Source organism: Psammomys obesus, unplaced genomic scaffold (genome assembly GCF_907164565.1).
Source record: "Psammomys obesus unplaced genomic scaffold, mPsaObe1.curated_primary_1811, whole genome shotgun sequence".
Taxonomy (NCBI): domain Eukaryota; kingdom Metazoa; phylum Chordata; class Mammalia; order Rodentia; family Muridae; genus Psammomys; species Psammomys obesus.
Genome location: NW_026596433.1, coordinates 2,835,974 through 2,848,279, shown reverse-complemented (window position 1 = coordinate 2,848,279; position 12,306 = coordinate 2,835,974). Strand labels below are relative to the sequence as shown.

The window sequence follows — 12,306 nt, the reverse complement described above, 5'->3', positions numbered from 1 at the left end:
GTGTACACCCTTTTCATCACTCTTCTTGTTACATAATATTTTCTGACTTTATTAAAATCTTACAAGTGTGATTTTTATGGATATGCGGTATTTCTTGAATGCTGAACATTTAAATTGTTTGAAGGTTTGCTTTTAAAATAATTCTGTGATGAACACTTTTGTACACACATTTTTGGGCAGATTTTGGGTTGTTGATCTAGGTTAGCTCTCTAGAACTTGAATGAAAAATATTCGTATATTGAATGGCAATTAAGTGTATTGTCAATTGCCTTTGCTTAAGCCTTTGCCTATTTATGATCTCATTAGCGAAGCATATGAGAAATGGTATACCGTAATTTCTTGTACAGTTATTAAAGTATTAAAAGATGAAAAATAACTTTGATCACATGAAAGTAGAAAAATGCAGTTGTTATATTACTAAAGAATATAAACTTTTTCTCATTTTCTCATTATTTGTTTCATTAGACATTATTTTTAAAAAGTCATAGATTTTCTTGCTTAGTTACCAGTGTTTTTTTCATATGCATGTATTTGTTTATAGTTTCATCAAAAATTTTTTTTGAAGTAATTTTACCATTCAAAATTTTTGCTCACTAATTTTTTTAATGGAAATAGCTACAGTTCCCATATGGTCCTGCAAACCCACTTCTTACTATACAATCACTTATGAATATAGTTTTCCAAATATCATGACATGTTACAGTTGTCTCCTGTGACAGGCATGTGAGACTGTATCTCTGCTTAAGCAAGTCTGGCCGGAGGGATCTGACATCCGACGTGTCCTTTGTGTCGCCTCATGCTCCCTGTCCTTGGACATGTACCACTGCTTTTTAGAGAGCAGAGAGAAGGAAGCCTCCCAGCAGACGTGCAAAGTCAAACAGGTGCGGTCGTCGCGCTGGGATACACCACTGCTTTCCACCATCGCTAGTTCATTATTTCCACCTACCATCTCTCCCACGTGACACTCCCCATGTTTACATGAACGTCAAAAGATACAATTCATGTTTTAATGACATATGATGTTCCACGATTCACGGTGTTGCATACTGGCATTTCATGTAGGATCACTCACCCACAGGCAGACAAAAGGAGAAACAGCCTACTGTGCTGCTTTGGGCTTTTTCTGTGTACTGTGCATGAAATGCTTAGAGAAGCTCTACAAGATAGGCATTGTGTTTTCTACTCCACACTGGCTTTCTGCTTCTGAGAGTAACAGTCCTCCAACCCAAAGTATTAAATAGTAATGTGGACTGAATTCAGGTTTATCTTGTACAAGTTTCTCAGTGAGTTTAAAAGATACTCCCACACTAAGGAGTCTTGGCATCCTATTTTATTGATTTGTTTGTTTATTACAATTTATTCACTTTGTATCCAAGCTGTACCCCCTTCTTCATGTCCTTCCAGTCCCACTCATCTTCCCTCTTCTCCCTGCAGGCCCTTTCCCTAGCCCACTGATAGGAGAGGTTCTCCTCCCTTTCTATTAGACCTTAGCCTATTAGGTTTCATCAGGTCTGGCTGCATCATCTTCCTCTGTGGCCTGGCAAGGTTGCACCCCCCATCCCCCAGGGGAAGGTGATCAAAGGGTCAGCCACTGAGTTCATGTCACAGACAGCCCCTGCTCCCTTTACTAGGAAACCCACTTGGAAACTGAGCAACCTATGGGCTTCCTCTGAGCAAGGGGTGTATGTCTTCTCCATGCATGGTCCTTGGTTGGAGTATAGGTCTCTGCAGGCCTCCATGGACCCAGGTTTTTTGGCTCTGTTGTTCTCCTTATGGAATTCCTGTTCCCTCTAGGTCTTTCTATCTTCTCTTTCTCCTGTAAGGTTTCCTGCACTTTGCCCAAAGTTTGACTATGAGTCTCAGTACCTCTTTTGATTCCCTGATGGGGATTCCTTGTCGTTTCCTACTTCTGATGTCTATCCTTTTTTGCCCTTCTGAGTTAGGTTTCACCCTATTCCCTAGGGCCCTCCTTGTTGTTTAGCTTCTTTAGGACTATAGATTTTAGTATGTTTATCCTATATTATATGTCTAATATACACTTATAAGTGATTATATACCATTTGTGTCTTTCTACTTCTGGGTTACCTCACTCGGGATAATCTTTTCTAGTTCTCACCATTTGCCTGCAAATTTCATTTCTTTGTTTTTAAGTGCTGAGTGTATTCCATTGTGTAAATGTACCACAATTTCTGTATCCACTCTTCCATTGACGGACATCTAGGTGGCTTCCTGATTCTGGCTATTATGAATAAAGCTGCTATGAACATAGTTGAGCAAGCAACCTTATTGTATGGTTGAGCATTTTTTGGATATATGCCCAGGAGTGGTGTATTTGGATCTTGAGTTAGCACTATTTCTAATTGTCTGAGAAAATGCCAGATTGATTTCCAAAGTGGTTGTACAAGTTTGCATTCCCACCAGCAATGGAAGAGGGTTCCTATTAGCTGGAAAGAGACTACTGTTCTTAGGTTTCTTCATTGCAAGAAAGGTGGCCAGTTGAGATTTAGCTATGACAAACATTCATCTGTGCATATGTGTGCTCATGCCACATATGTATGCACACATCTATGCATACCATTTTATATGTAATCTGAGTACTATGAAGTCTCGGCTAAAGAATCCTATTAACTTTCTTGATTTCAGAAACATTTAATATTTTGGTTTGCGGTATCTCTTTAAATATAAATTTTAATGAAAACTTTCTACATTAGACATCCTATTTTAAATAATCCCTAAATCATGATAGTTGTTCAAACTTTTCTCTCTGAAGCTTCTAACTATTAGACCCTCTCTAGCATCCCAGTGCTGTCCCAATGAAGTCTTCTTGTCCAACCAATGAACTATGTTTGACAATGGCAATGATATCTTTGTCCACGATGATAGATATATCTACTTATTTGCCCTTGTTGTCACTGGGCAGCTTTAGATACATTGCTACCCAGTTGTGCTCATGCTCACAGTTCAGAGTATCACCCTCCGAATACGCTACCTAGATAGAAGACAATACTTAGCCTGTAGCTTCACCAACCCAAGACCCTGTGAAACCTTCCATTCATTAACTGGTTTATTAGCTTAAACATGGCATCCCTGGAATGCTGAATCATGCCATACACCAACTGCTACAAAGCTAGAGGCTTCCTTTCCTGTTTACCTCAAACATGTGAAAGCCTAGTTTCTAGGTAAACACTGTCTCAGAAATAAAGAGGGCGTAAATGTGGAATTCCCACATAGACAGATTGGTTGTAATGTCTACTTCTCAAAATTGAGTGTGTAGTCTCCAAGCCTGCATTTGTCTGCTCATCTTCTTTATTTTCTTCAGAAAAAGGATACTTGCTTAACCCTGAAAGACATGGAAGACTTTTGTAAGCTACATTGCCTCAGTGTGGCTTTTCTACTCCATTTACCTCTCTCCCAGAGAGCCCGCTCAAGATTCATCACTTCTAAATGGATTCAGGACCTCACGACTGTCTTTAAAATGGTAAATATACTCTCCATTCGCATATACTTTTAACCACTTTATACATAAAAACCACAATTACCTTCAAGATGGTTTTATACAGTGTAGTGTTAGATGTTGAAGTTTTCAAAGGTCGTCTTGCTTCTATCAATCACTTGGACCAGTTTTAGCAGTTGTATTATGTAGTAATAGCAAGTGTCATGGCATGTCTCCAACCCACGGGACAGCTTCTAGAAATTTTCATTTGTAACATTCTTGTCAGGATCGGGATTCTAAGTCATTAAATAGGACGTTCCCAGTGACTACCAAATTCTACAGTGAGAAAGAGCTGAGAAAATCAGTGCAAAATTTTATTACTTTTTCCATTACAGATTATGGAAATAGAGAATCTGGAGACCTTAGAAAAACAGAAAACAAAAATTTCTCTCTAGTCTTCCATGCAAATCAGTGCTAGAATCTGTTAACCTTTCAGTTTATCTTCTTACTTTTAAATGTACAGTTTTTTTTTCTGTTGGAAAATTGAAGCATTGCATAAATTAAAAACTAATTAAAAAATAAATTTAAACTGGATGTGGCCATGCTGTAATCCCAACAGTTGGGAGGCGAAGGCAGGAGGATTGCTGCAAGTTTGAGACCAGTGGATCCTACACAGTAAATCTCAGACCAACCTGACCTATACAGCAAGACCTTTTTTCAAAAAAAAAAAAAATTATTTATGAGTTAAAAAAATCTATTGAATTATTATTGATTGTTTTCTCTCTTTGTGGCCCAAACTCTCTAAAACCACATATTTATCCAGCTTTTGGCTGTGTTTGTGCTCTTTGCTTAGCTTTCCTTGTTCACTTTTGGGTTGTCAAGAGTAGGCCTTCTAAGGATATCCATATACATTGTTTTTTCTTTTCACACTTTCCTATTTTTTTCCAGTATTGGATAGTATCATCTTTAATGACTACTAGTTACATCTTAATATAATATGTATGGATTAGCCATGTATACTTTCTCTTAGGATCATGAGATACTCAAGGAAAGTGTCTTATGTCCAATGGAATTAGAAATGTGCTTTTCCAACCTGAAGACAGAGTGAGGAGAGCATTCTTCATCATTCTCAACCTAGTTCTTTCAGACAATTGAATTTAATAGAGAAGATGCATTGACTCTTATCAATTACTGTGAAGGAAGAACTAGAGTATTTTAGAATCCAATAATGAAAAGATCTAACCAAGTTTGCAAGGGTTTTTGTTAAGAGGTTATATGGACTAAGTCCTGAAGGATTAGTAAGGGTTAGCAGGGTAGAGAGAATGGAAGCCAGATTCTTAGAGAAGAAATGATATATATGATTGTCCTGAAGATAGCATGGCCGAGGAGCTGAGTTCCATCGGCTGTATCAGCGACAGAAAGAATATGGTTTAAATGATGAAGCTGATGAAGTGGCTGAGAGACCAGTCATGTACCATCAAGATAGATAAATTCATTGTAAGTTTATTGAGAGATTACTAAATGGTTTTAAGCAGGCTAATGGTACTTGCATTAAAAAAAAAAACTTTTTTGACTTTCAATGTAGATTAAATGGTGTACATACAAAACTTTGGGGGAGTTTGGGAGAATTAGGGGACTATTTGGCCCCATAACTGTTGATGGTGTTAGAGACTAAGGAAATGACTATGAGCGCTCTACACTTAAGGCTCTGAGTATGCTTCTTCTATAGCAGCCTGAAGAGTGATTTAAGCATAACTTGAGACACTTCAACTGCATGGTGAGTGTCACTTTCTTAGTTATTGAGGGATAGATTGTACTTGCATAAGTGTTCCTGTCAAAATCTAGCATGGGAGATGTGGAGGAAGTTCATGAAGTATATTCATTTGAGTGTGAATAAAGAAGTGATTAAGTAACATTGTTTTTACTTGATAGTGCTTGCATTACACTTAGTATTATATTAGCATAATGTGGCCTGGGGTTGGAAACTGAAGGTCAGGTACAGGGCCCAAGAGTGATGATTCGGTTTGTAAAGCACTTGCCTCACAAGCCTGAGAACCTAACTTTGAGGTTGAATATAGAACCATGTACGAAATAAATCATGTTCCATGATGTTCAGTTGTAATACCAAGGATAGGTAGATAAAAGGATTGCTTGTTGATCTTCTAGTCTACTTGGTCAAATTCCAGGCCAATGACAGACCCTGTCACATAAAGAAGACTATAACAGGGGAATGACTCCTGAAATTATTCTGTGGTCTCCACACACCTGCACACACTCACACCACAGCCGTATCCGTATATAAAAAAGTGTCAGGAAATATTGAATATCTGCATTGTTGAATATTCATTACTGTTGTAGTGGAATTTTTAAAGAGCTCTGTGGTGTAGTAAATATTAGACATAGTGAAGATAGCTCTATGTAGATTCTATTGATTATTCAGAGAAAATACTGTATCCTAGTATCCTAAACCTCATAGGTGGACATTACTCTAGATACTTTGTTAGTCCGTCAGGAGGCACCAGACTATGTGCTACTAATGAAAGGCAGGAAGACTACACTTCTGGGTCCTATCTTTTTAAAAACACCTTAATACATTTAATACCTTTCCAGTTAATGTATGAAAGTTACTGATGTCTGCAATTAAAGTAAATATTGTGGCAATGATATTGTGCTTTGGCTTTTGGTATAAGTTTATTTTTTGCCATCTTCATGTAGCTGAGCTCGGGTACAGAAATGGGAGCTGCTGTGAATGCAGTGGGTGCGATGTAAACTTGAATGGTTATTTGTGAAGAATTTTTGGCATTTTTTAATACACAGGAAGTGTTTTAGCTTAAAAGACATTATAAAAATCTTTAAATATTTCATAATTTTCTAAGATACCCTAGAAGGATGATCTTAGAAACCTTAAAGTTTTAGCTGATACAAACAGCATCTTCCTTCTCCTTCTCACACTGGGAAGCTTTAAGCTGAAATACTAAGGGAGAGTGGGTGAAGGAACCTCAGTCTCAGCTTTACTCTAAACCATATCATTGAAGAAGACTCATATCTACTATGCCCAGAAGGAAGTGCTTTTTGTGCAGATATTTTGCCTGTGTTAAGATGGAACATCACTGCACAGACTCAAGTCAGGCAGAGAACCATCAGCATAGTTGGACGAGAATGTCTGTGTCTGCGTTTGAAAGGTTTAGTTATTTTTTTTTAATTTTTATTAATTATACTTTATTCACTTTGTATCTCCCCATAAACCCCTTCCTTCTCCCCTCCCAATCCCACCCTCCCTCCTCCTTCTCCACGCATGCCCTTCCCCAAGTCCACTGATAGGTGAGGTCCTCCTCTCCTTCCTTCTGATCCCAGTCTATTAGATCTCATCAGGAGTGGCTGCATTGTCTTTCTCTGTGGCCTGGTAAGGCTGCTCCCCTCTCAGGGGGAGGTGATCAAAGAGCAGGCCAATCAGTTCATGTAGAGACAGTCCCTGTTCCCATTACTATGGAACCCACTTGGACACTGAACTGCCATGGGCTACATCTGTGCACAGGTTCTAGGTTATCTCCATGCATGGTACCTGGAGTATGAGTCTCTGGGAAGACCCCTGTGTTCAAATTTTCTGGTTCTGTTGCTCTCCTTGTGGGGTCCCTGTCCTCTCCAGATATTACTATTTCCCACTTCTTTCATAAGATTCCATGCACTCTGCCCAGCAGTTGGCCATAAGTCTCAGCATCTGCTTTGATAGTCTGCAGGGTAGAGCCTTTCAGAGGCCCTCCGTGGCAGGCTCCTAACTTGTTTCCAAATGTTTAGTTCTTTAGGCAACCCTTGGCAGCCCTTTTCTTGAAAACCCAAAAGTGAACAAGGAAGCCTAAATAGAAAACAGAGGCACATTGAAAAGCTGAAGAAGTAGGTGGTTTCTGAGATTTTGGACCATAATGGAAGGAAATAATCAATAGTACTTCAAAAATAGATATTTTTAAACTCATAATAAAAATAATTTTTTTGAGACAAAGTTTTGCTGTGTAGCTCAGGCTGGTCGAAGACCTACTGTGTAGCATCTACTGGTCTCAAACTTGCAGAGGTCCTTCTGTTAGCCTTACAAGCGCTGGGAATGCAGCATGGCCGCATCCAGTTTAAATCCATTTTTGAATCAGTTTTTATTTTATGTAGTGCTTCAATTTTTAAAGAACAAAGCATCATCCTCATTCACCCTAAATGGGCTTACGTTGCTAATGAGAATTGGGACAGCCCGGCCCTTTGCCTTTCGTTTGGATTATAGATGTGTATAGAGCCAGTGTACCTCTTACTGTGGACATGTCAATTACTCTCAATAAGTTTGTTTTATTTTCAATTTTCAGAAAAACTGGTGCGAGTATTTCATTCTAAGTAACATGCACATGTTTGAATCTTGGAGTCTGAATTTTCTTCACCTTTCTGACTTAAGTGATGAGCCTTTGTTGAAGAATATTGCTTTTTACTATGAAAAGGAAAATGCAGAAGGTATTAACATACTATACAACAAACATTACCGTCTTTAAGAGAGCAATCTCATGCGAGTTTTTAAAGCTTCAAAACCAATATTTTTATTTACAAGGGAACAACTTTTAATGAATATCTCAGATGAACAGACAGACAAGCTCTAAGGTCTTCTGAAGTCAGTGCCCAGTTTCCAGTCTTCCTTGTGTCACTCAGATCTATTTTCTAATGCTGTAGTTTCCTGGAAGCTACTTTCATTAGAAATTTCAATGTTGTTCAATCTGCCAGACACTTGTCCAGTGTCACAACATTCCTTTCTGTATGTTCAGCTTCCCATGGCTTCACGTGTTCTCTGTGTGGGCATCCCTGGCTTGTGAACCTTTCTTGGCAATTTTTGGTGTTCCATCTGAACTCTCGTTCTATGGCATCATTCAGATTCAGAGGTTCAAAACCATTTCTTAAATGTCTGTTGTAAAAACAGTAATTATTTTCCAGTTTCCCAGTCTTCCCTCATTCATAATTTTTATTTGGTGGCAATCAGAATGAATATAATAACCCAAGAAATTTTTTCAACTTAATATTACTGCATAAGGGTTTTTGTTAAAAGTATGCATTTATGTGTTTCACATTTTGTAACAGTTCATTTTCACACATGGTGCATAATGTTTCTTTGTGAAATTGCTCTCATTAGTAGAAACATTTCACTTCTATTAGATACTAAGAGATTTTAAGTCTTTACAAGAGATAATCCCTATACATTCTTTATGTAAGTTGGGTTTTTTTTTGTTAGAATAATTTTTCTTGTGTTTTTGTAGTCAAAGAAAATAAAACATTTTGGGAGAATAACACTTGATTATTATTGAAATGTCTTTCACATCAAGATTTGTTTCCTTCATATTGTACACATTGGAACAAATTAGCTACTAATAAGCTACTGAGTCTTTGCTGATTTTTATTTTAGTTTTATTCAGTGTTATTGGTTACAACGTTATATGTGGCATAATATTTTTACTATCTTAAAAATAATTATATTTCCACTGCTGGTTATTATTAGTTAAGACATCAAATTTTTCTTTTTTATTATAGTCATTTATTACAACTTATTCAATTTGTATCCTGGCTGTGGCTCCATCCCTTGTCTCCTTCCAGTCCCACCCTCTGTGCCTCTTCTCTCCCTATGCCCCTCCCCTAGGCCACTGATAGAGGAGGTCCTCCTCCCCTTCTATTTGACCCTAGCCTATCAGGTTTCATTAGGACTGGTTGCTTTGTTTTCCTCTGTGGCCTGGTAAGGATGTACCCACAAGGGGGAGGTGGTCAAAGAGCCTACCACTGAGTTCATGCCAAAGACAGCACTTGCTCCTCTTACTAGAGAACCTATTTGGAGAATGAGTCTATGGGCTACATCTGAGCCGGGGTTTTAGGTCCTCTCCATGCGTTGTTCTTGGTTGGGATATCATTCTCTTCAGGGCCCCAGGGGTCAATTTTTAAGACATCAAGTTTTAATATTAAGTTGTCAAACAGAAAACCAAGATCAGTTTTAAGACCTGTCAAGAACATTGTCCAGAGACCATTTTCATTCAGATTCCATTGGGAAACCCACAGAAAATTCCACTTTTGCCCCATATTACAGAGGTTGATGACTTTAGTGAAGGTGTGAGTGTGCTTCTATGCGTTAGCAGTGCTTTTTAATGCTGAGTTCTTTTAAAATTGTGGTCCAGGCTTGGATTTGAATGTAGGAAATGTCATCATGAAAGAGTATGTACAGCTATGGGACACTGTGTCAAAGTTGGTCAGAAATTTTGATGTGGGAGAGCCATTTCCTGTGAGAACAACAAAGCTTCATTTTCTTCAAAAGACCCCATCACCAATCAAAGGTAATTTATTCCCAACTTAATTTGTGGAAAAAGTTTTTTTTTTTCAAACTCTGAGTAGAAATTATTATATTTAGCATTTACGCGTTCAAATAGTTGTCATGTCCATACCGTGGTGAACTTTGACTAATATTGAAAATTTATATGACTTTTGTAATTAATGTTGCCAATTTAAAAAAATAAAACATGTTGAGTGAATTCTATTTCTAACAACGCGACCTGTCAGCTGACAACTTTATATAATAGAGGTGAATGAAGACACTCAGTGCTTTATTATACAATGATAGCTCCATTCATGAGAACAGAGCGGGCAAAGCCGGCAAGGTGACTCTAGGGAAGCTGAGGACCACCGATGGCATTCTAGGATTACTGTGGTACCATACGCAGCATCTGGCTTGTGTAGCTACAAAAACAAACAGTAGACATGTGTTGGAGGGGGACCACGAGATGCCAAGAATAAAAAGAAGCCAGCAGTTCCCTTAGAAAGCTTTGCCTCCTCTGAGCTTCAGTTGTAGAGACGGTTTTGTCTCCTCTGGGGGGTGGTGATAGAACTGATATTCTTCAACGAAGCCCAAGCCCATAGGAGAAGGCCCTAAAGATTATCTCCCTCTAGACCTGCCTGTCAACGAACTGAATTGACAAAGGAGTCACAGTTGGTCTGGAGCATAATAAATTACTCTTGAGAATTTGGAGTTTACACTGCAAATTAAACTGCAAGGCCACTCTAATCCAAAAAACATGAAAATGATTGGAGGGATATGGCAAATTATTATGAGGAAAAAAATTGTAAACATTTGTTTTATGGGATTATATATCAAAGATGGTTGTTGATAGAATTTATGAAAGCGCTGAGGAAATAACTAAGAACACAGTGATCTACAGACAGAACTAATAACTTCTAGTTTTTAATCATCACAATTATTACATACTTCCTGAGCATGATTTGAAGCCATTTAAAAAATTAAATATGAAATGAAATGAGAAAAATAATAAACACTCTAAAACAAAATTCATTTCAATAACCAAACTTATAGAAAATCAAAATACTGCTTGGATTTAAAAGCTGATTAGATATTAATAATGGGGGCATTTGGACACCATATGTAAATAGAAATAGAATCACTCTCAGGGTTGGTGTGTGTCCTACATGTTTGAGGCCATGGGATCAATTTCCAGTACAGGAAAACAAAACAGATGAAAAATACCATTATGGCACATGAAATAAGCTAATTACAGAAAGAAAAATACTGTATGATAACATTTACAATCTAAAAAAAACCATAGACATAGAGCAAAATAAATAGGTAGTTATTGAGGGAGCAGTGTTAGGGAAAGGGAAAGTGTAGGTCAAAGGGTAAAATTTTATACTTATGGAAGATAATAGGTCTAGATTTGTTTTAATTAATGAGAGTAATGTAGGCTATGAAGACCAACACTTATTAAATATTGCATTATATACACTAATAATTTGGGAAATGAAATATTGCAGGTAATTTTAATACTAAAATAAAAGGATACAAGGGAAAATACAAAGAATAGTTTGATATAGAAGGCACGTTAATTTTCCTGACTGCATCACTAGTTTGCTCTGTTTATCCTTTTGTTGTCATGGGTGTGTGTTTCTTGAAATAAGACGCTATCGTGAACTCAAGACGTGGCTGAGAATGATACTGAGTTTCTGAACCTCCTGCTTTCACTTTCCAAGGGCTGATATCACATGCACCGTCAGGCTCAGCTAACACACACGGTCAAGATATACATATTGAAATATGCTACATACATTAAATAAAAATGAAATTAAAATTTAATACACAAAATATTGAAGATGTGGAGAACGAAAGCCAGTGTTTAGCTCATTTGGAAACTTAGAAGGAAAGAATGAAGTGAAGTGAGTGGCATGATATTTGAAGAAGTAATGCCTTGACACTTGCCTGTATTGATAAAGACAAGTTTTACACATTTAGGATCTCAAATGGGATAAATTAACTACAGAAACATATTAAAGCAGACAAATACATTCCCTAGACACACAAAGTGAAATTGTAACGTGAAAAATAAGGAACATCTCAAAAGAATCAATTAACTATAAAGGAAGAAAAATTAGTCAAGTAGCAGATTTCTCATTAATGATGAAATTCAGAATGTAGCAGAATTATATGTAATTCTTAAACTGTCTAGGGATGAAATTCTATGCATATTTGCAGAACAATAAAAAATGGTTTAGTATAATAACATTTTTGATAGTATAATGAATTTCAGGAAAATGATTTAAAGGAATTATTAAAAGGAAAATTTACTGAGAACTTAGGATACACACATACATATATACATACATACATGTCTTTGTGTGTGTGTGTGTTTGTGTGTGTGTGTTTGTGTCCTTGTCTATTGTGACAATGAATTCCACTAGACAAACAGCATTGGTTTATTGGGCCAGTCAGGAAGTTGTTTGAGATAGATTAATGGCAGTAAATGAATACCACTATGCAGATCTTGTCAAAGAGCAGCTCTCTACTTTGGGAGACAGGAGGTGAACTGCAT

At 37.3% G+C, this 12,306-nt stretch overlaps 1 protein-coding gene across 3 annotated transcripts in view; it reads left to right on the top strand.

The window, feature by feature from the left end:
• The window catches only part of LOC129669607 (probable ATP-dependent RNA helicase DDX60), a 116,749-nt gene that overhangs the window by 24,594 nt on the left and 79,849 nt on the right, over positions 1-12,306 (top strand). For all 3 annotated transcript variants that reach the window (XM_055597900.1, XM_055597898.1, XM_055597899.1), the window contains exons 7-10: positions 720-881; positions 3,320-3,478; positions 7,777-7,918; positions 9,613-9,768. In XM_055597900.1, the coding sequence (XP_055453875.1) occupies positions 720-881; positions 3,320-3,478; positions 7,777-7,918; positions 9,613-9,768 (619 nt within the window). The remainder of the gene's footprint in view (positions 1-719; positions 882-3,319; positions 3,479-7,776; positions 7,919-9,612; positions 9,769-12,306) is intronic.